This window comes from Pollicipes pollicipes, unplaced genomic scaffold (assembly GCF_011947565.3).
Source record: "Pollicipes pollicipes isolate AB1234 unplaced genomic scaffold, Ppol_2.1 Scaffold_4295;HRSCAF=5057_pilon_pilon_pilon, whole genome shotgun sequence".
NCBI classification, from domain to species: Eukaryota; Metazoa; Arthropoda; class Thecostraca; order Pollicipedomorpha; family Pollicipedidae; genus Pollicipes; species Pollicipes pollicipes.
In genome coordinates, this window is record NW_023596461.1 from 4,217,270 (window position 1) to 4,244,127 (window position 26,858).

Here is a 26,858-nt window from a genome sequence, read left to right on the forward strand (position 1 = left end):
ACATTTACGGCCGTCAAGTCGCACAGATCAGGTACCAGAGAAACAATACCTGATCCACAAACTAGAGCTTGTTTGTGCATCACAGAATGATATAACAAGTTCCGCATCACAGAATGAGAGTCTGACAAACATGAAAAGGAGTCCGGCAATTTTGATTACATGGATTTCTGGAATCCGCGTCAATGCTAAGCAATGTTTGCTGCGTGAGTCTTATTGCACCATCCGACGTTGAGAGCCCTGGTCAACGACGCAATTTCGCGGGGAAAGCCTCAACTGTCATCATGCTCAGCACGGTCAGTCATGCCTTCTGACGACGCCTGGCCCTTATACAAGGCCGCCAGCACTGATCTCCTGCTATCTCGGTCAGGGGAAATACCGGGCGCTCAAGGCGATTCGACCTATCTTAACACGGATGGCTAAATCGGAGACCAGGCGCGTTTACTACCCCAGCTATCGAGACGGACGAGCTGCTGCAAGGACATTTTAGTGCGTACAAATCGACTCCCCATAGCCCACAACGACTGTGTGTAATATTGTTCGTTGGAATAGCATACAAACCCGTTGCCGGCAACACGCGAACAGAAGCAGCGCACCAATTACGTAGCATGACCCGACATATGAAAATAAAGTAATCCCAGGGGAATCCTACCTATTATTTTCCAAGCGACTGTGAAATCCTAGCTGACCATTGAAATGAGGGAAAACATTACGACCGCGACGAACCGAAGTGTTTTTAACTCAACAATACTGCAATCATTGCTGCCGACGTCCCTCCACGACTGCAGCCTAGCGATGCATGCTTGAGATTGAACGGAAACCACACACCAAAAATGCTTGTCTAATACGAGGTCCAGCGAAATTCATTTTCCCGAAGTGCTTTTAATCGATTGCGAGGTCGCCATCAGCTGTAAAGAACATTATTTGAAGTAGATCGCGAACCGACGCCCGCCCCCGCAGCTTAATCGCATAGAGTGCCTGGCCCCTTGTCTATCCGTGGGAGACGGGTGGGTTTTAGTCGCCTTGGCGCTCGCTTTTTGCCCCTGAGTGGGATGACCTACGGTCGGTGGCAACAGCCGCTTAAGGTCAGATGAGGCCAGATGAGGCAGCTGGTGAAACACTCGCTCAGAGCATTTAATGTGTCTTCGTTTGGGAGGTTATTACGCTGCCTTTACTGGCGAAGCGCTACGCAAGGTCTACGGTGGTAACTGGACACGGTGGTATCCGATCAGTCCGCCTTTATCGGGCGGAGTATTAAAGCACTTCACGGATTGAGCTCTCAGGATCAGGTCCGGTCCAGTCCGGCTAGTCCAGATCCAATGCCTCGCCAATCCGCTTTTTCCCAGATTTCTCTATCAAATCTGATCCGGTTCGACTTAGCCGAGCAAATTTATGACATGAATGCTTTCCATCCCGTTGCACATTAGGACCTTCTTACAATTTTAAGAGCAACTTGAATTTATCTGAGTATGCTTATTGATTTAGAGGCTAGTGTCCATGGGAGAAAATGTTCAGAAACTTGACATGACTCAGTGAGGTGCTAAAATGCTTAACCTAGCTTGATACCTGTTGGGCATGCAATTTTGCATGAAGATCAGAACAAACAAGGCTCGATGCATCATTTATCATGTCACAATTATTTTGGCCGATAATCCACAAGAGCCACCTCATCGCACGTGGTAAAATCGCTCCCGGCCCCAATAACCTAAAGACATGAGGACATGCACCTTCATTTTCAGACTCCAGGTTCGGTGCAACGTACCTGCAATACCACTCGACAATGTCAACGGCTCCTAGCTCATAAATGCAGGACGGCACTCATTTATCATGTCTTCTGTGTGGCTAAAGCGTCATTTCATCCCAAAGATGATACGTCGGGTGTATATTCGTTCTCCGACATAGATGATGAAAAACCTCAAGTGCGACCATTATTTTCTGCTAGATAATCGGCTGCGTCAAAATAATAATTCACACGCCCTGCCCACTGGTAGGTGCCTGTGGCGCGTGCTGCTTCATCCAGGCTTATGAGGCAGTGGTACCATTTCTGAACCCAATTCTACAAAGTGAGATACGACCAGATTTTTTTTGCTGAAGGTGAAAAAATCGAAACCTATTTTCAGTTGTAATCATGCGTTGCACAGCTACAGGAAGAAACGTTTACGCAGGCAACAATAAATTGTGCCATGCAGCTTGACAGCAGTACCCCATTTTGTCTTCGATGTGTTGTTTTCAGCACGCTATGAGAGGTACCATAGATACTTCATCAAATGGTGAGGCGTTTTAAGAATCCCCCGGTATTTACGAACGTGGCGCGAAAGTTTGGTGCATGTCGCCCATCATCCGATATTTTTCGTGACTGCTGGCGCTTTAACATCTCTTGTACGCACTAGCCACCTGCCATGGGCTCGGGCGAGCCCACAAGCCACTCCAAATTTTACCAAATATTTATTTGAGGCATGAATGGACGGCACTGGGTGCCACATTCACCCGCATCAATTTTCTGGCTTCCTGTGTAAAGTCTTGGACCTTCTGCATGATTACAGGTGATTCACAGGCATGCAGATGTATTGTTGACGTCCAAGTTGAGCATGGGTTATGCAAGTGGGAGTAGAAGAGATGGGACACGTATCAATGAGTACTCAACACATGCTTAGGTTTTTTTGCTAGATGCGAAGAGTGCCTAACTCACATCAAACAGCTAAATGATCAGTGAAAAAGTTGCTCTGGTCCCTGGTTGTATAGGACCATATGGTTATTCTCTGAGATGCGTTTATTGGGGAGGGGAGTGGGTAAATAAATAATCTGTCAGGATGCAACAATGTTTGTCCTCACGGACACCTGGAAATTGATTTAAAGGAGCATACTTAATTTGAAGCTGGTGTTGAATTGATCAATTAGACTTACTAGGTAAGTAGAAACTACCAGGCTGACTTACTAGGTAAATAGAAACTATAGTGCTGCGATGGAACTAATCTTATTTCTATTTTGTTCGGCGGGTGTTAAGATTTGAAAACAATGTAGGGTGATTTCTACCAACAGACCATGCTCCTGCCCAGTTTTTCATCTCTAAAATGCGATGTCACTCAGTCGGGTTAAATGGGATTGCTGTCAAGATCACGCAGAATTGTTGCTGTGGTATAATAATATAGGTAATTAGATTATTAGACATTATAGTTATCTTGAGAGGAAAGAGCTCTAAATTTTCATACGAGCATATATCAGTGTCACTCCTTCATAACAATTTTTCGATGTGGCCTGTTTCTTAGAAAATTTATCCGTAGAATATATGACGGAGTTATGTGGGACGTACCTTGTTTGCGCATCGCTTGGAATTTGATTGTTTAGCTATTCTTTTCTGAGTTGATATCTTCATTAAGCATTTCAGGATTTTGTAGTGTAAAGTTTGGTTTGGTTTGTTTTCTATCCGTTCTGTCTGTGTGAGCTGGAAAATTTGAAAACCCGGCGAGGTCTATATCTATATTTTGATGTAAATTTCTGATCCGGTTAAATACGGCGCTCGGGTGGATCCACAATCCACGGATTGATGCAACCCGTGAAGCTCTCGACTGAATATGCCTTTTGTAGTGTTGTAGGCCGAGCCACTAATGGCGTGCCGCTCATCCATACACCGACCTTGCCGTGCGCCAGTGATGGTTGACGCGCGGTGCGGGCTGCTGGCGGTCGGCGACGAACGTTGGAAGCGGGCCGCGGCTGCCCGTGCCGGCCGGCCCGCACACCTGTGGCGGCAGCTGCTCGCTCCTCCCCCAGCCCCGTTCACCGATACATGTACTCACAAGTCATGCCAGCGCGCTCGTCCAGGCGCGGTGTCCACGTTCGCCTGACTGATTCTGCTCGAGTTCTGGCGTGCTTTGAAAGCAATGTTCTTCATCTTGCACCGACACACAGAGGCTTGGGTGATCGAAATGTCACGCGGCGGCGCACGGTGTGCGTTGAAATAAGCCTGCTGAAAGCTCGAGCGCACAGTTAGCACAGTTAGTTGTTAGCGCAGTTAGTTGTTAAGTGCATTTACGAGGAACATTGTACAGCTAAAGATCTAGACAGCTTTAATATCCGTATTCCTCGCAGAAGAAACAGGAGAACGGAGAGATAGGTGTGATATTTAAGTTACATTCCAGTATTGAAACGAATATCAGTAGTCGATTCAAAGCGGCTTGCCGATGCTACTCGATTTTTCAGACTTTTTAAATGTAATGCTGATATTCGTTTCGATAAAGCCGTGTAGCCGAAATATATCATATATCTTTCCATTCTCCAGTTTATTCTACGAGCAGTAAGGCTACCAGTACTATCAAGTTAGAACACTCTTTTTTGCCATCTTGGAAAGAGACGCCGCCTATATGTAACTACCGTGTTGCAACGTACATAGAAGGCCTCATAAACATGATCTCGTTTATTTCAGATTGCCTGCAACGGTCTGCTGTTCCTGTGTGTAAATATGGCTGGCGTTTTTACGCATTATCCCAGCGAGCTGGCGAAAAGAAAGGCGTTCCTGGAGACCCGGCAGTGTATCGAGGCTCGGCTGGTTACCCAGCGGGAGAACCAGCAACAGGTGAGTAGGCCAGCAGTTTGCCCCAGCGGGAAAACCAGCAGCAGGTGAGCAGACCAGCAGTTCGTCGTCTCTCTGCAGCACCGCGTGCGCTGTCGTCAACGTGGTGGTGACCGGTTGGCAACATTATTTATCGACACGAAATCTAGCAGTTAAGGATAAGGATCGAAGGCCTTGTTCAGAAAATGCATAATTGGCGTAAATATTTTCATAAATTGTGAAACGTAACGAGAGGGTCTACGCTCGACCAGACCCAGCTGCGGTGCAAGTGAACAAACTGCAGAACTCGGACACGTGAAAAAACAAGGTGTTCTTGGCATTAAGGTGTGTCATCGAGGGCGTGAATTTCTTGGAATCAACTGAGACAAAGCTTTTCTTTGGCACACGGATTAATGATAAACCTTCAGGTTTTTAGCACCGCACCACTGTTGATATTCGTGACGCGAAGGCAGTTTTTCCTTGATACGCCAAGAACTTCGTGTTCGGTACTAGCGCCAACTATTTTACGCACTGGTATCATCCTCCAACAAGTTTCAAACTCCCCACTTCCCAAACTACTGGTACCTGGTGGATTATGTATGAAATATATATGATGAAGAGCGCCAGCAAGACACTGCCAAACACATTTTAAGCGGACTTTTTATTAAAGAACATTATTTTTTGGTAAAACCCAAAGCTGTGCAGTTATGAGAATGCTCCAGTACGCCGGGGTAGGTTTTAAGCTTGCGATTGTTAATGCATCATAGTGATGTTAATTTGCAATTTATATGTTTGTTGTGTGGGCGCTATGGGTTTGTTAGTTTAGTGTTTCCGGTACTAAAACCTTTCCTTCGATCGATTATCTGCATAAGCATGCCAAAGGCCACACGGTCGCGCACACAATTTTTTTGTGGTAGGCCACCCGGCTCCACTGTCCCACCACGAACTGCCGACTACAGGAAAGCCTTGAGCTACATCAGGTTGCTGAGCGAATCGAAGAGGAATCTCACTAATGCTATCCTCAAAACCGCGCCGGGAGAAATCAGCAAACTGTGGAGCAATGTAGCTATCCCTGTTCATTATCTAAAATACGTGACAAAATTGATCGAGAGGAATTGATATCATCTCAACAGAGCTATCAGCAAGAAATGAAAGAAAAAAAGTAACTCAGCAACGCCGTCAGCGCTAAATTCAACAAGCTTCTCGATGTCGCGAAATTCAAGTGCAAGCCTCAGCGCAGCTTTCCATGCCCAGTTGTCTGCACAGTGTATCAAGAAGAGGTTGCCTTGAACGACCAGTGCAGGCACCGGAAGCTTACCCTGGGGTCATATGACCGGGATACGACTGTGACTGAGGAGGCTCGCGAGGTGCGGAGGATGGCCAGACAACCGCTGGGGCGTCATGGCTCGGCCGCCAGTGAGGCTGTGTCTGCTGCTGAGCCTGAGTAGCCTTCCCCGCCGGCTGCTGAGCCCGCGCCGCCTGCTGAGCCAGCGCTGGCTGCTGATGCTGAATTCGAGCCTGCTCCGGAACCAAGTGGTCTCAGCGCTGGTGGCTTAGCCGAGAGCACGGATTACTACACGGTTCCGTACATGGTAGAAGGTGACGACAACGCCGATTGTTCGTTTCTGTTGAAACCACTGTCGTTGTAGATTATAACGTTAACGATCTGACTAGCACCGCGCAGGCGGTTCACAGCTGCGGTGGCTCTAACTGGGCCGCTGCTGCTGTCATCAATGCCTTCCAACAAGACAGCAGAGACGGACTGGCTATTTGAAATCAAATATCACAGATCCTAAGAAAATGTGCTGCGCAAGAGACATAGCGAGAAAGGGGACGGCCCGTCAAAATGCTGGAGCAATCCACGAGTCAAGTTTGACCATCCTCTTTTCCGGCGGTCGCGAAAGCAGGAGCTTCATGAGTCACACGTAGCCAAGCGAATCGGAAAAAACGTGGTTGTCAGTGCTGAACCAGGCAGCCACTACGTGACTCATGTTACGTCCGAGTTCGTCCGCGCCCTGCACTTGCTCGGCGATCCACACTCCGTGAGCTCGCAGTGCGACGGTCACATCGATGTGCGCGGCTGCGATGGCACGGCCGTCAACGCCGAGACGATAGGCGACGCGTTCCGGCTGTTTGAGCTGGCCACCGAGTCACCCGTACACTGGTTCATCTGCCAGCTGCGCGGCAACGGGCTGGACCGCCTCCATCTGCTGCTGAGCTTGGACGGCACGACAACGGGATCACATTTGTTTTTACCCATCGGCAAGACTTGCACCGGAGAGGTCTGGGAGAGGGACGTTGTGGCATTCAAGCCTATACCGGGCACATGCCAAACCTGCCGGTCGACCTGATTCAGCAGCTGGGCACCAGCTAGCAGTTGCTCTACTTTCTAGCCTCCGGCGCTCAAAACGGCTCTGTCCGAAACGTGGCAGCCCAGTGTTCTTACCGTTTAGCATTCACTTATCATCATACATTGTGTAATAGTATTTCGCATTATTTGCTCGCTGGTTCATGTTTACTTGTGTATTCGTTGATATCCATTCCGTCACATTTAAGGACTCTGGGTATCGGCATAACTACATGCACTTAAGAGGCGCAATAATTTTTGTACGATATAATGCTCAGTTCGTAACAAATATTTCTACATATTCGCTTTTGCTTTTTAATGGTTGACACTGGCCGCTCGCATGCTCCTAGTTTACATCTCTATCAAAACCACCAGCAGCGCTCTCAAGGGCCTCGTCCAGTGCGTGGTCGGCCACTATGTGCCGGTATAGTCCGCCATCCGGCAGAACAGCAGATGCGACTTTGGCTTACGCAGCTTGTGCCGGGGCATCGCGCTGCTCCGCGGGCTGCCGCAGCGCTCATAGGCCACGGTGCAGGCAGTCCTCCAGCGTAACGGGTGCTGGGTCCGTCCGGAAAAGCTTCTGCTGGATATGGTGTAGGATGAGAACTGCATGGTCCGCGAACAGGCGGTTCCGATCGTCACGTCGCTGGTGAACAGCAAATCGAGGGTCTTCTTCAGCCCAGGGTCTTCGCCATCCCAGCGATAAACTTCAGGGCCGTGAGATACACCAACATGATCTCATGATCTCATGACTGCTTTAGATGAAAATTTAACAAATTTTTACCAGTTATTTAACAAGCGACTCAACACGTCACCGCTTGATTACGTTTTAGAACGATCGCATGGTGTCAGAATCACGATCAGATATCAGCATCAGATAGCCGTGTCCATGCCGCTGTAGCGAACGGGCTCACTCACTTGTAATACTTAAACCTGCCGAAAGGTGACTTGCGTGTTGATGCGTAGATGTAAAACCGTAATATTTTTTATGTGCGCGCGTTCTGTTTGCTTTCGCGGTGCTCTTGCATAATTGTCCTTGATTTTCTAACAGTTACTTACATCCACCTATTCAATTAAAATACTTTTTATATTTTTATTTTATTATAAGTTATTAAATTCTCAGTCTTGCTTCCATCATAACATATACTACTGCTTAAATTTCTGTAAGATACAGCACAAAACGTTTGTGTTCGAAACTTGCACTCAACGCGTCAAAATGGTCGAGGGCCTACTGGTGACCGCCGCTGCCACGAATCCTGCCGTCGCACGCCAGACACGAATAATCCTAGGATGATATTTATTCTTGGCCTTGATCAGCATTTGGTCATCGAGGTGACGGTATTTACGTGCCATTTGCATTACATCATGAATGCCTGGGTCACCTTGAAATAGTATGCACGGAAAAGTACACACAAATTCGCGAGCATCAATTTTAGCAACCAGATGGTTTTAAGTCCCAAAAAGGGCATGTCTGTGAACTGCACTGAATGATCTTCAAAGGGTTATCTTAATTCAAAATCCCACACGCCCAAAAAAACCCGACATAAATGTGAAGCCCCACAAAATTGTGCAACACTTGCTTCATGTGAAGGGTGCTCGACGACATGCGTCACGCTCCCTTAAGAAATGTTCCCTCATCACCAGACGGTCACGCCGTAGCTCACAAATCGTACATCACCGTCACACCCCGCCACCGTCACACTTCGTCACCATCACACCCTGGCGTCACACTTCTGACGAGAGCTTAGCAAGTGTGTTTGTTTTTGTTTTCCACCCAGCGCAATAACCGCTGTTTGTTTTTGACCCATTGCATAAGCCACAATCTGAGCGTTAAGATGTCTAACTGCATCTGGGCAGCTGCAGCTGGTCTTCTAAGCTGTCTAATCGCACGGGCATTCTTCCGAGGGATCATTCCAAGGCCATGTGCTTAAAGGGAGTGTTCCACATTTGTGTAGGGTTTTGAACTGAAATAGCCATCTTGAAGATCATTCGGTGCAGTTCACAGTCTTGCCCTCGTTAGACTCAAACCATTCTAGTTTCTGAGCTACCGAAGATGTTCAAAATATTTTGGGAAGACTTTGTCAAGGTCACCCGGTCATCCATGGCGCCATAATAACGTCATTAGACTCCTGCCAATCCGTTAGCCATGCAGCGATCAAGGCCAACAAAAATATAGCTGTCGAGTCGTTGCTGGCGTTCGCAAGCATTATCTCCATATGTGACGGCTGTCAATTTACTTGTAATGAATGCTGTGCAATTTAAACAGAGCAATCGTGTTGTCTAAAATAGTCTTTTCCACTTAGAAGTATGCGTGCTGTCTAGAGCAGTCTTTTTCACCTAAAGTATACCAATAATCATAAGTGAGCATATTTCATCATATCTATGCTTGCTTCGATATCTTTAAATGCGGAGCATTCCCTCCAAGCACATCTTCGCGAACATCGCGAACGACCTTGTTTCGGCTGGCGGTGCAGTTGTTATACAGCACGCAAACAAACACAGATTTAAGTCGGCATCAAATTACGTCAAGTTCAAACGTCATCACACCAATGAAACGCAGTTCTCAGCGACTTGGACGGTAAGAAAGTTAAGTCGCTAGTGTGGAAGAACTGAGTTCGTAACCAACTGCGGATGGTAACAAACTTATGTGGTTAATAGATCCATTTTAGCATGTCATGATGGATTGCACAGGTGCAGTATGAAGAATATGAGAAGAAAATGTGGAAGTGCGGACGTGAGACAAATTGAGTCAAAGCCGAGTGTGTCGTTAAAAATGTTTCCAAGCGCTAGACAGCTGTTGTAGCAAGTTGTTTGCAACCTGTTTGAGCGAGCAGAAATTTGTTGACAGCAGTGAATATCATGACACTATATAGGTCATGAATATTCAGTGAAGTTACTCCCAAGCATTGCGTAATGCTAACAGCTCAATCAAATAAGCTTCGGTAAAATAATGCATGACACAATGCCTCGTCTCATCCAACCTGACCAGTCACCCATGGCAGGTTAGTGCCAGACGATGCTTAGTCAGCATACAGAGTCGGCTTTTCTAGTTCTTGTTTCAAGTGAGAGTCGCTCTGTTGTAAACTGTGACATGATTGGGGGGGGGGGGGGGCATAGCTCAGACGTTGGGCGGGTTCCTCACCAGCGTAGCCGTCAGGTGTGCAGATCGGGCACGGCTCTCAGCCAAGAGTTTCACAGCCCCCCTCCCTCCCCCCCCCCCGCCCCCCGCCCCCAGGGCAATCGGCGCCAGACCTGCCGTCGCGAAACGGACTTAGCGGCTGCACGCGTCGTCAAGCCCCAATAACAGCGACGTTGTTTGTTTGACAGGAACGGTTGCTTCTCTCCGTATTGCCTCGACACGTTGCCATGGAGATGAAGTCAGACATTGCTGAGCAACAAAGGGACACAATGTTTCACAAGATATACATTCAGCGCCACGACAATGTCAGGTATGTCTCTAGGCATAAAGCTTGTCCGGACTCACGCGCAGCAAAACGCACGTTTTTCTTGAACGGAAATGCATGCTTTTCTTCAGTGGAAACCTACAACTCATCAAAATCCTTCGGCAAACCCTCAACCCCTCCATTGAGCCCCTGCCTCTCCCTGGTTCGACACCCCAGGCCACGATGGCCCAGGTTGCTGGACTGGTAAGTGTTTGGAGCACCTATTCATTTCATGACGAACTGAGATAGCTTAGTCTTCTCTCATGCACGGAGCACATGACCATATTTTGAGCTTATAGAGGCGACCATTATCGTGACTCGGTTGAGGCAGCGGTCATCGAAGGGCCGCATGACTTTCAAGTACCACACACGCTTTGTGTGTGTAGGTGTACCTGTGGGATAGAACCAGTTAGGACGTGACTTTCACTGAAAAAGGGCGCTCACTCTAAAAAGGTCGCTGAACATGACCTCTTTGGCTATGCTCGCCAAAGACATAAGCAGATCACTTCACAGCTTGGTTGACTTAACGGATCGCCGATTCGTCCAAGGATCGCGCTGGATCGAATCAGAAATTTTCAGCAATTAATGAGTTAGGACAGAACCGGATTTTTTAATTGACCATCTCACATCTAAAGGCGGGAAAAAAACAACAAGGCAGCATGGGATTACGGGAAGTACAAAGAAAAGGGTTTCTCGTTGGATTTGACTCACTTTCTTTACAAAGGCTTTTGGGAGGAGGGACCTGGAGCTCCTGGCTTAATAGAAAACTACGCACCTGATACCAACATACTAAAATGCACGATACATAAGCTTGTATTAATTGCTGTACAACTGTCATTTATCTTCGTCTTGTCTGCGATGTGAATTGATGGACATGGGTGACAGTGCGAGTGGTTATGGGAAAAATTTGGCGTTATCCTTAGTAAGCACACCACAAGTCGCTAAAGCTGTTGTTATGATTTCTGTTTACCTAACCTCCCAGCCAAATTTATAATAATTTTAACATCAGGCCCATATTTAGAATGCCTCTTAACTGAATACATTTCACAAACATTTAAAACAATGCTACCGTTACCTACTTGATATGGATGTCTGTGAGTATCCCCCAGAAATAAAAGCTTATGGTCACACAGCTTTGTTCCATCATAGTCTTGGAATCTGCATAACACATATGCAAATTGGACTCATCAATGCAGCCGCTGAAATATGATGCTCCTGTAATGATTTAGAAGATCCAGGACATTGCATACATGAAGTCAGGTCAGCGAACGTGACAGTGATCAGTCCCACCCGAAACCGTCCACTCGTACATCTCCAAGCTTGTGCGATAACCGGGCGCCTTAGCAGGCGACCTATAGAGACGAGATTCTAGAGGGTATAGATGCCAGGTGCCATGTACCTGAGGTCCTGAAGATGGTAAATATGGAGAAATCTCACATTGGCATGAAAGGTAATGGTATGTAATTGCCCGATGACATGCCATGGCATGATGGCATGACATGCCGTGATGGCATGGTATGATATGATGTATGTGATGGCATAATGACATGTCATGAAATGACGGCATGTTATGACATAGTGGCATGTTAGGGCACGATGACATGTCAAGCCATAATGACATCCACGGGAAGTGCGACATTACCTCACTAAAACACTGTTAAAACACTACGATTTGATAAGGCGTTTATGAGACTTCTCTCAGCGTGCTGATCACAGCAAAGCGGAAACAACTTAAAGCACATCTGTCAACATATGTAGTCAGGATCAGTTTGGAGCCGTGCGCACGTCTAGCTGGACCCGTAGCTTTATCTTTGTTTATGGTGTGGCTAAGAGCGGAAAAGTTGGATCGGGCTGCATCTTGCATTCAAGCAGTGTAGCGGAGCATTTACCCTTCGTGTTAGGTAGGGGATGCAGTATTGTTATCAAAAAACGTTAGTACTTGTCCATCGATGAAAGGCGGTCGGGAATTTTTTAATATAAGCTAGTAAATGAAAAGAGTTATATATGCCGATGTATACAACGTTTGCTGTTAATGTTACCGTGGTCAAAGAAGTCGAAGCGGATCGATGCGAGCTAAAACAACCCATTTTTCCGGCACCCCGAACCGGGTCGGCCTGGAATTAGAAAATTGGAAACAGCGGATTGGCAGGCGGATTGAATCTGGCCTAACCGAACCCAATTGGACTGGGTCCCAAAGATTCAATTTGCGAAGAGCTCCAGACCTGAGGCCGTCGTGGCTGAAGGTGGGTTGATTCAATCCCCAGGCTGCGGCGGTTGTATCGACCTTGCTGCGACGCGCAAGAGGTGCAAGAAGTCTTCTCGGTCGAGGCTTTGGAGGCGACTCGGCGCCCGAACTGGGACGCTTCTGGGGACGCGGACAAACTAGAAACAACCGGGACATCGTTTGCATGGTCTACCAGCATTGCAAATGAAATTTCAGTGATGCTGCACCAACGCACAGTTATCAATCTACCAAATGCCTTTACCTTCACATCGTGCATTTGAAGCATCGACATATCACTTGAGAAGGGAGGGAGCATCGTTATTTCACAGCTGTATCCTATAAGTTCCTGGACAGCCAGGAAAATGAGAGTGTACATCTTTGCGTGCTGGCTTGGTAATGCGCGTAGATGAAGGCATAACAGTGCTCCAAACCAACTGTCAGACAATATGCACGGCTTGTATTACCCCATAACTTTTGCCTCGACCCACGATTTTTATAGGTGTCATTAACTCGTGGGTATGTGCATCGTGTTGGAATGTCAGTATGCAGTGCCCCGTCTTTTGATCCCGGGACAACGCAGGCCAAAATAGTACAGTCAGGCGCACCCTAGCAGAGTAGTATACGCGTAGAGATGCGCTCGCGTACATTTTTCGCCGAAGAATATAGCTGAAAGCAGCTCATTTCAAATGCATGAAATGAGCCGCTGCATTTCATGTTTGACACTTTGTGTTTGTCCTTTTGCACATGGATTTGCACATCCACTACTTCCACAATTGTGAAGCGGATCCGACCCTTGATCGCCGAGCTAACCAGTGGTGTGCTCGGGACAATAGGTGCGTAACTGACAGCGAGGTAGTTGGTCAAGTTTGGCTATAAGCACATTTTACGTGATGCAATGTGGCTTAAATCATGGGACTTTTGATAATAGGAGACACTGACCACTCAGTCCTCTTTTTCATCACCATGTTCTTGAATATGGTTATCGATAAGCAAAGAACCCTCATATAACTGTATGAGAGGTATATTTGCATAAAATTTATAGATAGCTATAAATAGCTATATATATATATATATCTATATATATATATATATATATATATATAGATAGATAGATAGATATATATATATATATATATATATATATATATATATATATATATATATATATATATGAGAGTTGCAACTTGGCAAATGCCGTAGGAACACCGCTACTCGTCTAAAAAACATCCTTAAATAATGGAATAATAGGATAACGCTAGATGGAACCTGAGGCCAACGCTAAGTGAATACGGATGTTGGGCCATCCTATCCGACGGCAAAGTGGGCCAGGCTGAAAACCTGGAGCTAAACGATTTTATCAATTTTAAACGAACAGACAAAGAATGCTAGACGAATCACTATCGTAGGGCTTACATCTATAATCAATGTTATACTTGTGATTTGATTTGACTGATTGATTGATTTGTGATCTGATCTTTTGATTGAATTTTTATAGGGTCATGTCCCAAGATAATCAATGCTTGCTGCGTGAGCAACAGGGCCACGCCAATAGATCGTGCAATTCTGGATTAACGGCAGCATTTTGTGGCGTACGCCTAACGTGCCGCAATGCTCGGCACGATTCGTCTTGCCTCTAACGTCACCTGACCTTTAGCGCACGTGCTGCCGTCGGCCATATACCATCCTAGTCAGAGGCCAACAACGGCGCATGAAGCGATTGAACCCAACCCCACCCTGGGTGGGCTCGAATCGGTGGGCAGGCCATCGAGTCAACCGAGATATCACATCCACTTTCTAAATGGAGGTTAGCGATGTGCAGTTTTCAGATGCTATTTCATACGTTCATTCCAGCTGCAGATTTATTATGCGTTCATGCGTTCAAGAAGCTTCGACTTACTCGAATGCATAATTCATATAGCTACATGCGCATATATATATATATATATATATATATATATATATATATATATATATATGTATGTATATATATATAACGATTCGCACAACTGGTTTTATAAAAAAATAAGTTTCCTTCCTTTGTCATGAATGAATGAATCTGGATTGTAGCTGAGTTGCCGAGGCCAAGTAACTGATGCAGGCTGGCAAAATGCCGCGCGTGCATCTGGGCGCTTTTCGTCTAGAAGTCGGCGGCGTTTGTTGAATATGGCAATAGTTGATTTGTAAACGAGATAAAGCAAACAATGACAAACAAAGAAGTGAAAATGGAGGAAATGAATCGGGGCGACGGTGAGATTAAATCTCATAGCGCCATTTACGACAGGTTTGACAACAGTGTTTTGAATTTTGCGGTGTTCTTTAAAATGTCAACATTGGCGGCTCACCCGATGACCCCTAACGCAGCTGTGTTCTGCACAAAGTTGTGTAGGCCACACGAATTGCAGACGACTCTAAGCTTCACGTGCTCTTGCTGCAGAGATGTCGCACAAAATGCTAAATCCTCAACAAAACAAGCAAGCGTACTTTGATCGTACATGTGCACGTAACGCGTGACATATGAACACTTATCGTTTGACGTGTAAAGTTGTTTTACCATGAAAGCATCCAGTTTTATTAATGCTATCGGCACGTGACGAATTTAAGCTGTTGTACGGTAAGCATTTCGACACCTGAAAAGTCATTGCCCAAACTGGAAAGGAACAGGGTCATTGCTTTCATTATTCAGGGGCACCGGCATGTATGCCAAAGTTAAAAGTCGGGTGAAATAGTTTTTCGATGTACGTTTTTGTTAATATGCTAAGGTGCGTTTGTACTTCTGCTCGTGCTACAAACATGTATCTAAGGCTAGAAACAGCCATAGCTATGCATCAGCGATCTAGACTGCCGTTGCTTGTGAGCAAGTGTTTTCCATTGACCAAGTGTAGGTTATATTGATACACGATCAAGTAACGTTTCTTTGTAGCAATACAGTTTACTGCACGCGTTATCTTTGGTGACTGCCTCTGGCTAGTCTTTTTGGTATGAATTGAAAATTGAAAAATTGAAAAATCACCCACTGGTGTCCAAGATGCAAACGCTTAATTCTATGCTTCTAGAATGCCTATTAAAACGGGATTTGGTTTTCAACTGGATGACTATGTTTCTTTCATAACCCAAGGAACAAATTTCCTTTTTTAACAACGAGACAAGGTTGTTGTGAACTGCTTGATTCGCCTTGAAATTTCTCATATTTTTACTGTTTCCAGCAGAGAGCGTGTCACTTAATGGTTTTCATTTGGTTTTGTCGTTCCAGCATAATATTTGCCGACATATGCGGCTTTACGGCGTTGTCGGACCAGTGCACGGCGGAGGAGCTGGTCCGACTCCTCAACGAGCTGTTCGCCAGGTGAGTCAGCCTGTCCAGGACCTGTTGGCTTTGTAGCAATCGGTGAGACCTGCACCGCACCGTGCCAGATTTCCCCGCCATCGCCCGCAACGGGATGCTAAGCGGCTAGCTGAAACATGTGTTGCGAAATGCGCAGCGTTTGCAACAACCCATCGATCATAAGGCTTAACAAAATTTGCTTATTTGCTTTTCTTGCTTATTTGCTTATTATGCTTGAAATGTACTGATGCATAATTGATACAGCGATAGCTGAAAGCACATGCATTTGAGCATCGTTTGTTCTACTGCGTGCACGTTTGCCAGACCCCTCTATTAATGCGGTTCCCATTTTTTAAAACGTGCCTCTTGGGACGCTGATGGCAAGAGATGTTCGCAGAAATATGCTAAGCATATGAAAATATAACATATGTATGTAGATATACATATATGTGCATATATATATATATATATATATATATATATATATATATATATACATATACGTATGCATATAGACGCATATGTGACGAGGCTTGTCAAAGCGTATGCTCAGCGGCGCTTACTATAATTTGTACTAACCGCTATAAGGCGCATCAGACATAATCACTTCGCGTAACAGCGGCCTTAATAGGAGTCTTACCTCTGACCTTACTTGAGAAGTAAACTCCCACGTTCGGATGTGACTTGACTTTGGAGAAAATGAAGGGGCTTATGGCCCTAACACCTGCGCATAATCCCAGCTTTTATAAAAGCCACTTAAACCTGTTTTTGATCATTTTGTTTTTCCTTTATTCGCATGGAAGCGATCTCACCATTAACAGCGCACTGTGGCGGCCCGACAGCTATCCAAGATGGCGGTCTGGTCGCGCCGAGCAGGCGCCAGCTGACGTTCTGATGACGCGGCAGGTTTGACCGCCTGGCGGCCGAACACAACTGCCTGCGCATTAAGCTCCTGGGCGACTGCTACTACTGCGTGTCGGGCCTTCCCGAGCCAAGACCCGACCACGCGCACTGCTGCATTGAGATGGGCCTCGACATGATCGAGGCTATCGCGTGAGTATTCTGAGCGACACGTAGGCGAGGACACGGTCTGTCGAGCGGGAGGTATGTGTATTGAAACATCCAGAGTTCATAACGTCCATTGGTCTAAACCTCCAATGGATGTTGGGCGCTCGGATGCTATAAAAGCCCTCAGTGGGCACGAAGTTGGACGCACGCTGGATGTTATGAACGCTGGATGTTGCGATCTTGGGTGATATGAGCGCTGGAACGCTGCATTCTTGGACATTTTGATGGCTCCCAGTGGGGAGTCCCACACGGCGTGGCGGCAGCGCTCAGGCTTCTATACAGCCGCCTCACACAGGGGCGCAGTCAAACCTTCAAATAACGCACAAGGCGTGCTTGGGCTTTGGGGCAAAGCTGCCTTAAAAACCCATAGCGCACTCCCCCGCGCACAGGATCCCAACTGCGAACGTAGGGTGAAATATCAGATAAGTGGCCGTATACAAAAGTCTCGTTACGCAAAGTTGCTTAAGAAAATATGGTATGTGTCAAAAGATCCTCAGCCAAGTGGTTGTACGGGAAGAATCATCGGAAAAATCGTGAGCAAATGGTCATGCTCGATGTAAATCATAATAAACAGATTATACGGGATGGGCATCGGAAGGAAAAGGGCTGCTACGATAACGATTGTGTATCTAAATGTTTTGGAAAAGATGGTACGCAAAAGGCCGTAAGCCAAACATCAAACTGAACAAATATCATGAGGAGAAAGTTTACCCCGTGCACAAACAGTGCTGCAAATGACAAAGGACACAACGAAATCATATAAAAACCTCAGACTAAAAGCCCGCAAAGTTAAGTTAGTCAGTTAATCTGCATTTAGATGGCGAAAGAAAGCATTGCAACATATGACAACAATGTATTGGAGCAAAGGAAGGAAAGTGCCTGCAGCTTCTTTAAGTGGAATTAGATAGCTACAAGTCTCCAGAAAGACAGCAGCAGCACTTAGTCGCATACTCGGTCGTAGATGCGCGATCCCCCCCCCCCCCCCCACCGCTCTATTCAACTATGCACCAATAAGCAGTAGTCTGACAGTTATCCTCGTCATAGCTTTTGTTAGCCTACGTCCATACATTACGGCTGTCTTGTTATGAAAAGTCACCCGCCGAATTCGTGACCATTGTCCTCCGGGCGGCGTCAAATCGCACAGCACGTTCTTCATTATCCAGTGAGTCCTGGTTTTTTCCGGGATGACTAAGGTTTGAAATCTGTGTGCAGCACTGGGATTGGTAGTACGGTTTTTCTACCGGACCATACTTAACTGTGCTTTTAAGTCACGTTTACTGAAGTCTATCTTTTGATAACTTCTGCATAAATGTCCGACTGGCATCACTGCAATTCTTGATAAAGTTTTGCTCCCAGACTTCACGCCGCGCCACGCTGACAATGCGCTGCAAGATCCGTGTGGTGCTTTTGTCATTACACCTTTATCCATATGATCATAATCCCAAACAATCTTATGGTAAATGATCTTCATCGCACATGACCATTTGCCATATGATCAATATATATGCAAACCTTATCCTTTTCGACCTTATTCCGACAGCTTATGTTTTACGTAAGTTGTTCAGTGCGTGGGCGAGGAATATTATTCAAATAGATAAGACAGTAGCATTATCCTTATTCCTCGAAGAAAAAAACAGGAGAATGAAGATAAAGTTAGGTCCATATTTCGACAACATGCCTTTATCGAAATATCAACCTAACTATATCTCCATTCTCTCGTTATTTTTCGAGGAATAAGGCTAATACTGCTGTCTTTCCAGCTTATATTTTCCACGTGATTCTTGCCTGGGTGCCTTATGCGCAGTGGTCTGGACAGCAATTATGCTGACTGTGCGATAGATTTAAATAGTTGCGCGTGGCACATCTGGACTGAGGACACTTCAGAAAACTGCACTTTCCGTAAATTGGCTCTCCACCTGAGCTCTGTGCTGTCCTGTCCATCCCGGCATTGACTGGGCTGCTCAGCGGCACGCCACTGGCCGGAGGGGGCAGATTCGGACCCCCCCCCCCCCCACCCCTGCTTATCTCGAGAGCGGCCGGCTGCTGGAACATTACAGCCAGCTGCGAGAACTTTACAGCTGGCCGTAATGAGACGAGCTGTGGGTGCTACGGCACGATCTCTGGTCACAGGGTACAGGTCAGATGCTTATTTATGTACCAGCCATGGCAAATACATGACACATTTTGAGCATATATCAACATACAACATCATCAGTATCAGTATGATGTCATTGGTCCTATGATTGGACAGGACATGCTGTGTCCAAAAGGTGCCAACAGAGATAATTGAATGAGAATAGCATAGCTCTCGCAGTTTCCACCAGGTTATGCCTTTAAGCCAGCAAAAAAAGAAACAAGCGAAACCAAGCAACAATAGCGCAAAAAAACGGCAGACCAGAAATTTTACGAATCAGCCGGGTGATAAGCCAACGCCGATGCTGAGGTCCCATAGGGCCGGATAGCAATAGTCTAGATGATCAGCGGCGCCCACGCCAAATGCAAAGTACCGCGGATCAACACCGGGGCCGATGAAGCAGTGTTTGGAGGAGGCGGTGCTCGGCGACCGAGGCCAGGGCTGCCGCGGCCTGGCGTCAGAGGCCGGGATAGGGGAGGTAGATCGGGCTTCTCCCCCCCCCCCCCCCCCTCCATCCCGCCGTGGTGCTCATCCCCCCGAAGACAGGAAGCAGCCGTGGGACGGGAAACGGGGAGGAGGACACTGAGAGCCTGCTGCTCCCAAGTGCCGGCGGCTCACCGTCTAGTCCCGCAGGGCCAGGCTGTTCCTCAGACACGGCAGGCCGGCCTGAAAGGTCAGCGGCTGCACCGTCCCGAGTAAGGGGCTGGCTGCCCAGGCCGGCGGTGCAGGCATATTGTGCCGCTTCCACAGACGTCATGACTCCGGAGTCGCGAATTGCGTCAGCGAGTGAGCGCGCGTGCGTGTACGATCGGGCTGGACGCTTCCCGCTAGCAGTGTCGCGTGGAAGTACTTGGAGAGCGAGTTTTTCTTGAGAGGCCGGTCTTGAAGAGAATAGATCAGGGTGCCTGCCGCCGAGCAGCACTGAAAGGGCGAGTTCTGCGTGTTCCTGCCGGCGATATGCTTGAAGGTAGTGTCGGCGGTTTTTGAATTTTTGCTCCCCGCAGGGAGCGCTTTAGAGTAAGTGGGTTTCAGGGGCGAGAGTCGCGGTTCGGGGGGAGGGGGACACACGGTTGTTTTCAGGAACTGGTGTCGTGAACCCACTTGAGCTGGTTTAGAGCCTGGAGAGCAAGACCACTTTATGACGGCAGTTGTAATGGCAAGATGGAGGGTGGGGAGCTTTGGCTCTGCGGGGTATTGCACGGAAACTTTTCCCGTCCCACCATGCTCAGTAAGGTCCAGTGTGCGTGTCACACGTGGCGCAAACGCAGATGTCACTGGTAGCCGGTTGAACGCAACGCTTGCACAGTCTTGGCACCACTGTCCTGTTTTGATCTATGTCTAACGAGCCGTTAGTGCGAAGACGCAGCCTCTGCGGCCACACAACACCCACAGTCAGGTCAACCCAATCAGTGCAGTCTGAGCCGTACATCTCGTGTGCAGCCCTTTGCTCTTCACGATCTCATAACAACGGCACCGGAGAGCCAGTTTGACATCAGCCCTGCCGCTCATGTTCGCGGAGCTGCTCTCGATGCCCCCACGAGCTCCTGGAGGCAGTGCGTGGGTCGCCAGCAGCAGCCATCGCCGGCCGGACGTGTTGGCCGGGTCGGCTGGTCGCGAGGCGGCCCGACCCCAGAGAGTCGTCGCCTCGCTCGCTCCGAGACACTCTCGCCGCGTTACGACGCCGTCGAAATGGGAAAAGTCGTCGCGCTCCCAGCGCCGGCAAGCCCGGCCATGGCGGCTGACCCCGCCCATCAGACGGCGGCCAGCGGCAGGCGGCGCCTGCTGATCGTCCGAGCTTTACGGCGGCGTAACCCTCCGGCAGATTAAGCCGGCCACCTGTCGTAAACCGGGGCCGAGCCGAAGCCGGGTACCTGACCGGCGGCAGCGCGGCTGCCCGGTCAGGCGGCGGCGGTGAGTTGGCTGCCGCCACGCCGCGGTTCGCCGAAGTTGCACCGCGACGGCCCATTTGCGGCGCGGTCGTCGAACGCCCGGGGGGTAATGCGGGCCGGTATTGAGCAGGAGGGCGTGCCGCTTGCCACACGCGGCACGTATCAACGAACTTTGGGGTGCCAAGGCTCTATAATCAGAGGTACTGTGGAGGGATCCGGTATCTTATCCTATGTTTTACACTTCAGGGGCTCGGTTAGACCCTGTCTTGAAACTTAAATCCGTGAATCAGTCTGATCATACATTTCTGACACATTTCTGACATCTGACATATGACACACATGACACACATCCACACATCCACACATGCCACACATCTGACACACGACACAATCCGTCTGACACATACATTTCTGAAGGAAAGAAGGAAAGCATTTATTTAGAATTTGATAGCAAGATAGAACGTCGGTTACAAGTTGAACATTCACCGTTTCACGTAAGACTTTTGTTCGTGGGAACTCCTGATGTTCCCAGCGTGACGGCATCCGAGCATTCTGCCCAAAACGGGTCTCCTCCTGAGTAGGCCTATTCTGAAAATCTTCTCATCTCTCAAATTCCGGAATTTCTACAACTCAAAGCCGCGCAATGCGATTTTCTTGTAGCTTTTTTCCACCTCGTTTAACGTACTTTTGGTGAATCCGACCTGCGCTGAACGTTCTCTAATTAACGAAGGTTCACAAAAATCAGACAGACCTGCCGACCGCTGAAACGCACTAGCGCTGGCATCGGCGGCTCATTTCTATTCAAATCTGCTCACTGTCGCCGGCAAACACCGACGACAACACCTCCATCACGTGCATCGTTCCTGCACCCAGCGAATTCTTCGTTCACAATGAGTGATGCAGCCAAAGACAGGCACCGTCTAACGGTTGCCTGGCAACGCCCAGGAGAAAAACGCATGAGGTGTAAGGACAGACATGTGATATTGGCATGCCGTGCCAAGCAGGCCCGCTGCCGACAATGATCGGTTCAGTTTCAAAGACAGGCCCGTGTGATTGGTTACCTGATGGCGGCTGCATTGGCTGCCAGTGTCATTTGTGTGTGTTGGAGCAACACTGATGGGTCATTTGTTGACTATGTTATATCTGATGGTGCGATCTCTCGCTGCTTAATCTATAGTTGGCCTTCGGACGGATATGCCGATTAGCGGGATTGCTTTTATGAAAGGAGATTGAATGATATGACCACGTAAAGTTATACATATTGCGGCGTTTTTCAAATATACATTACATGCGTGTTTAGCCTAGTCGAGCTGGGTTTCAATGGGAGAATACTGTCTCTTATTAATGTGAGAGCTTACATAATCAGGCAGTGATGCGATAACACATTGCATGATACCGTACTACGCCGTCTTGGGTTTAATTGCTTGCCGTTCCATGTGATTGCGATCAGATTAATACTTAGTGCTTAGTTTTCTATAAATTTATTCCAAGTGGTTTGGATGGGTGACTTTGGGTTCAGAGTACCTGCGGAGCATAGCTCGTTGTTTGTTCCTTGAACCCACCACCCAAGTCGTGCCATCCAGTTGAACGGATTATATCGCCTCCACCCTCTCGCCAGGTAAGGAATTCGGAGAGTTTACGCGCCGCGCAATGCTGCGGCGCGGCCGCCCCGGGCTTGAGTTGACCCTCGTTGGCCAGTTGCCAGCTGACCTTTCCATATCGATCGGGCCAAACAATGCGCCTTCTCTGGGACACATAACCAGCGCCGCTGGATTACGAGTCCAGCATTTTTCCCCTGGACCACGGAGGCTTGTTGATCTCCATTTCCCGACAGAGATAATCAGCGACCTGATCAAGCGTCAGTACCCTGGTAGTATACTTCCGACTATTGACTGGCGTGGAACCGTGCCACCGTGATGTGCCACCGTGCCATCGTGATGTGTCACCGTGCCATCGTAATATGCTACCGTGGCACCGTGATGTGCCTCCGTGCCACCGTGATGTGCTATTGTACCACCGTGATGTGCTGCCGTGCGTCCTGTTCTGATATCACCTCTGCGTTTGCGATGCCCTCCATGCTGGAGTGGTTTTGAGACCATCTGAGCTGTGATCCCACGGTTTATTCTGATAGAGGGCGTAAGTGTTGTGATGCCGTCTGTGCCGATGTGTCACCACCTCGTGCTCCGTGGTGCTGATGAGGTGACCGCTCCGCCCACAGGCTGGTGCGCGAGGTCACTGGTGTCAATGTGGACATGCGTGTGGGCATCCACACGGGTCGCGTCCACTGCGGCGTGCTCGGACTGCGCAAGTGGCAGTTCGACGTGTGGTCCAACGACGTCACGCTGGCCAACTACATGGAGTCCAGCGGTCTGCCGGGGTCAGTAAGGTCGTTGCCGGGGTCAGTAAGGTCGTGAGAGCCGCCGACACAGACATTGCATATATATCATGGTGAGGACCTGGCCCGTCTCGGCGTCGCAGCGGTAAGGCTGCTTTCGCCGTGTCGAAGCGAGTAACGGACCCGGTCAGATCAACGCACCCCGCACGTGGGTTCAGATCTCAGCCCAGCGCAGCATTTCCTCGGCAAGCAGGGCTCAGGTACATTCGCCGCGTATGGCCGTGTCATGGCGTTCTATGTCGCGTTGCAGATTTCAGAAGAAGACCCCAGCGCCATGTAACCAACATGCTGCGGACCAAATGATTCCGTAGTTTGCAAGCTGGGTGATGACGTCAGCGCTTCGACAAGAGTCTGTGCATGCCGAGGTCTCTAATCCAATCACCAATCGAGAAAATAAAACCACGCAATAGGCAGCAAAAGTTACATCTAACTGAAAATGTCCCGGATGACATCCACAGCCGAGTTCGGGGACCACCTGGGTTGTGTAACGCGTGTCGTCATTGTCTGAATGCCAAGTTGTCGGAGCGAGGTCGTGTCTCGGCCGTAGCCTGGGCGAGACAGATAACCCCGACCGTGACCTCTGCTTCCGGCCTGTCTGTGATTCACCGCGGCAGCGCGCCGGCGGTGGCTGGCAGCGACGGCGGGCCGCCGGCGATGGCTGGCGGCCATGGCGCCCGCCGGCGATGGCTGGCAGCGACGGCGGCCTGCCGGAGGTGGCTGGCAGCGACGGCGGGCCGCCGGCGACGGCTGGTAGCCATGGCAGCCCGCCGGCGATGGCTGGTGGCGACAGCGGGCCGCTGGAAGCGGCTAGCAACCGTGGAAGCCACGCTGCTATGCTGCCGTGCCCAAAATTCCACGTTCTATTACTGGCTGTTGCCGCGGGTTTGCAAATTTTTCTACCGTCACTGGTGGACATTTTTCAAATTCGACCAATTTTCCACGAACTTATCTAGTGCACTTCAACGTCAGCCGAAGGACCCTTTCACAACGCGGTGGGTTTGTACTGTTAATTGGCAACGGATATGAATATTACCCAACGGCATCACAATAAAACGTATGACGTCTTCGAAATATAAAATGTTTCTAAAGGCTTGGCTACTTTCATAAAATGCTACAGTGTTGGCTTAAAATGCCCATGTTGGTAAAAGCCTACCTTGACATGAAGCTTGTTGTACAAACGCGACTTGGCTGGAGTGGTAGTGGTTTCACCTGCGTCCGATACCGGGCGCACTCGGACGATGATTGAACTTGGCTTCAAGTGAATCAGCTGATGTCGTGAACAAATAAGGTTCGACCTCGGACTGACGCAGTAATTGAAAAATATGGGATTTAAACTCAAGACTATGTGAGCCTAAAACTGGCTCAACCCTGAGGCTGTGCACGTTGGTAAATCGGACTCGACATAAGCCAAATTGAATTGTGTCCGAAAACGATCTTTTGAACTTTAACTCAACTAGATGGAATCAGCCCATTCCTTTCTTAATACCGTATTCCACACACCTCGTCTTTGTGAATAGTGGTACCTTGAATGTGCATCAAGTTTAAATGTTTCTTAGGTGGTGCACTTTGTCACATTTTGGTTACTGTACACGATGTCAGGAGACATGCTGGGAAACTTGCGCTCTTAATAGCGGCTAATTGCGCGGGTAGTCAAAACCTCCGAAGATATGCCGTGAGAACGTCCCCACGCTCACCTCGCTGTGCCATCTGCCTGTCGCCCCGCAGACGGATCCACATAACAGCCGAGACGCTCGCCTGCCTGAACGGCTCGTACAGCGTCGAGCCAGGAAACGGAAAGCTGCGTCACGCGTACCTGCGCCAGCACAACATCGAGACGTTCCTCATCATCGCCGACGAGGCCAGCCGCTACCAGACGGTGAGCGTCCGGCCGCGGGCGGTGTCGCGTCGGCGTGTCTCGTATCACGGCGGCGATCCGGGGGGAATGCTCGCGCGCGGTGTCCTCTGAGGACGCTCAATGGACTCGCGTTCGTGGGAGTCCTTGGTGCTTCTCGGTGTCCCCTGATGGCACCAGGCGTTCCCGATACCTCTTAGAGGATTAAAGGTATAATACACTCGACTTCTTTCCGTTTTCCGTTTGCGGTAATTCTCCCTTGGTACTGGCTGGCTCGTGTGTGTGTGACAGCAGATTTAGAACTAATGCTTGGAAATGATAGATACGATGCCAGGTGTTTTTTGGTGGCATCAGCGACATGTTCCTCAGTGGTACACTACTCTATTCAGACTAGACTGGTACAGGATGCTCCGAGCGATGCTGAAGTGACAAGCTTGAGTTGTGCTTAGATATAAGCACAGCCTTGCGTTGCTACTATAGGCTATACATTGGTGTTTTACGGGCTCAAGGACCAACTTGCCCAGCCGTACCTTTCCACGCCCAAGTCTGGGAAATAAGGTTAAACTGGAAATTTCGAGAAGCTTTACACCTTTGGAGTATAGAACATTTCGACCTGAGACCATCAATCTTCCTGGAAAAGGAAATCCAAGCCTCGTTTCGTGGGACGTAAGGAAATTTTGGTATGCGGGCGCTTACCGAGGATTGTGTTACAAAAACGTGCTTAAATCACAGTGTTCCGGGAAATGAAACCCACTGTAATTTCTCTGAGGCATTTAGGGACGGTCAGGTTTACAGCAGCTGAACATTTGCCACCCTGCGCTTTGCCCTCGCCATAACGGTATCGGCTGCAACGCTGCGGCCATGACGCCACGAAACCATGTTATGGCCACGAAGCCATGGTTCTGACCACGACTGTGGACTATGAACAGTACAGCTAGATGACACTCTATGTGCCCAAAGCCGCGCAAACTGATTCAAAATTCCTGACTTGTGGAAAGAGAGCAGTCAATTCCGGAAAGTGTGCCCACGCTTTCCGCGCGTCAAATTAACCGGCAAAACGCCCCGGGCGACATGCGACGAGCGAAGCGGTGCCAGGCGCGTGGGCTATCAGCTGTCGTCGTGTACTGAATGCCAAACCAGACGAAGGTAATGGAGCTAGGCATCTTCCCTAAACAGCACCAGTAGGTTTGATTGATGTGTTGGAAAGTCCGCCTTTGATGAGTGCTCAACGGTCGGAGGTCCGCTGATGTGGCGCAAGCGCTCTTGTTGACAAATATTGTTGAGAGCTGGCTGGCCCTGAGCCTAGCCGGTCCTGACAGTTTCAGCTGACGAAGTCGAGGAAGTTACAAAGATTAACGCCGTCGACGGCTCTCTTCGAAGCGTGACAAAAACGCAGGTTTTTCGGTTGGTGCTGGGGAAAATAACCAAAAACATCTGTCGGTGCAGTTATCATGACACAATCTCCCGTTGTTTTGCCGTAGTGTCTTGCAATCTGTTATAGAGTTGCAATAGCTACGTTTCGTTCGCCGACAGCCTGCTTCATGTCTTCAGATTGGCTCCGCTGTCTGGGATCTAGCGTTACTCTAAGGGAGTGCTCCACATTTCTATTGGGTTTTTAAGCCACTGAAAAAGCCACCCTGA

At 48.6% G+C, this 26,858-nt stretch overlaps 1 protein-coding gene across 2 annotated transcripts in view; it reads left to right on the forward strand.

Moving 5' to 3' along the window:
* The window catches only part of LOC119096346 (adenylate cyclase type 5), a 184,609-nt gene that overhangs the window by 103,300 nt on the left and 54,451 nt on the right, over positions 1–26,858 (forward strand). For both annotated transcript variants that reach the window (XM_037219193.1, XM_037219194.1), the window contains exons 3-8: positions 4,418–4,567; positions 10,218–10,339; positions 15,808–15,900; positions 16,786–16,932; positions 23,189–23,347; positions 25,091–25,241. In XM_037219193.1, coding sequence (XP_037075088.1) covers positions 4,418–4,567; positions 10,218–10,339; positions 15,808–15,900; positions 16,786–16,932; positions 23,189–23,347; positions 25,091–25,241 — 822 coding nt within the window. The remainder of the gene's footprint in view (positions 1–4,417; positions 4,568–10,217; positions 10,340–15,807; positions 15,901–16,785; positions 16,933–23,188; positions 23,348–25,090; positions 25,242–26,858) is intronic.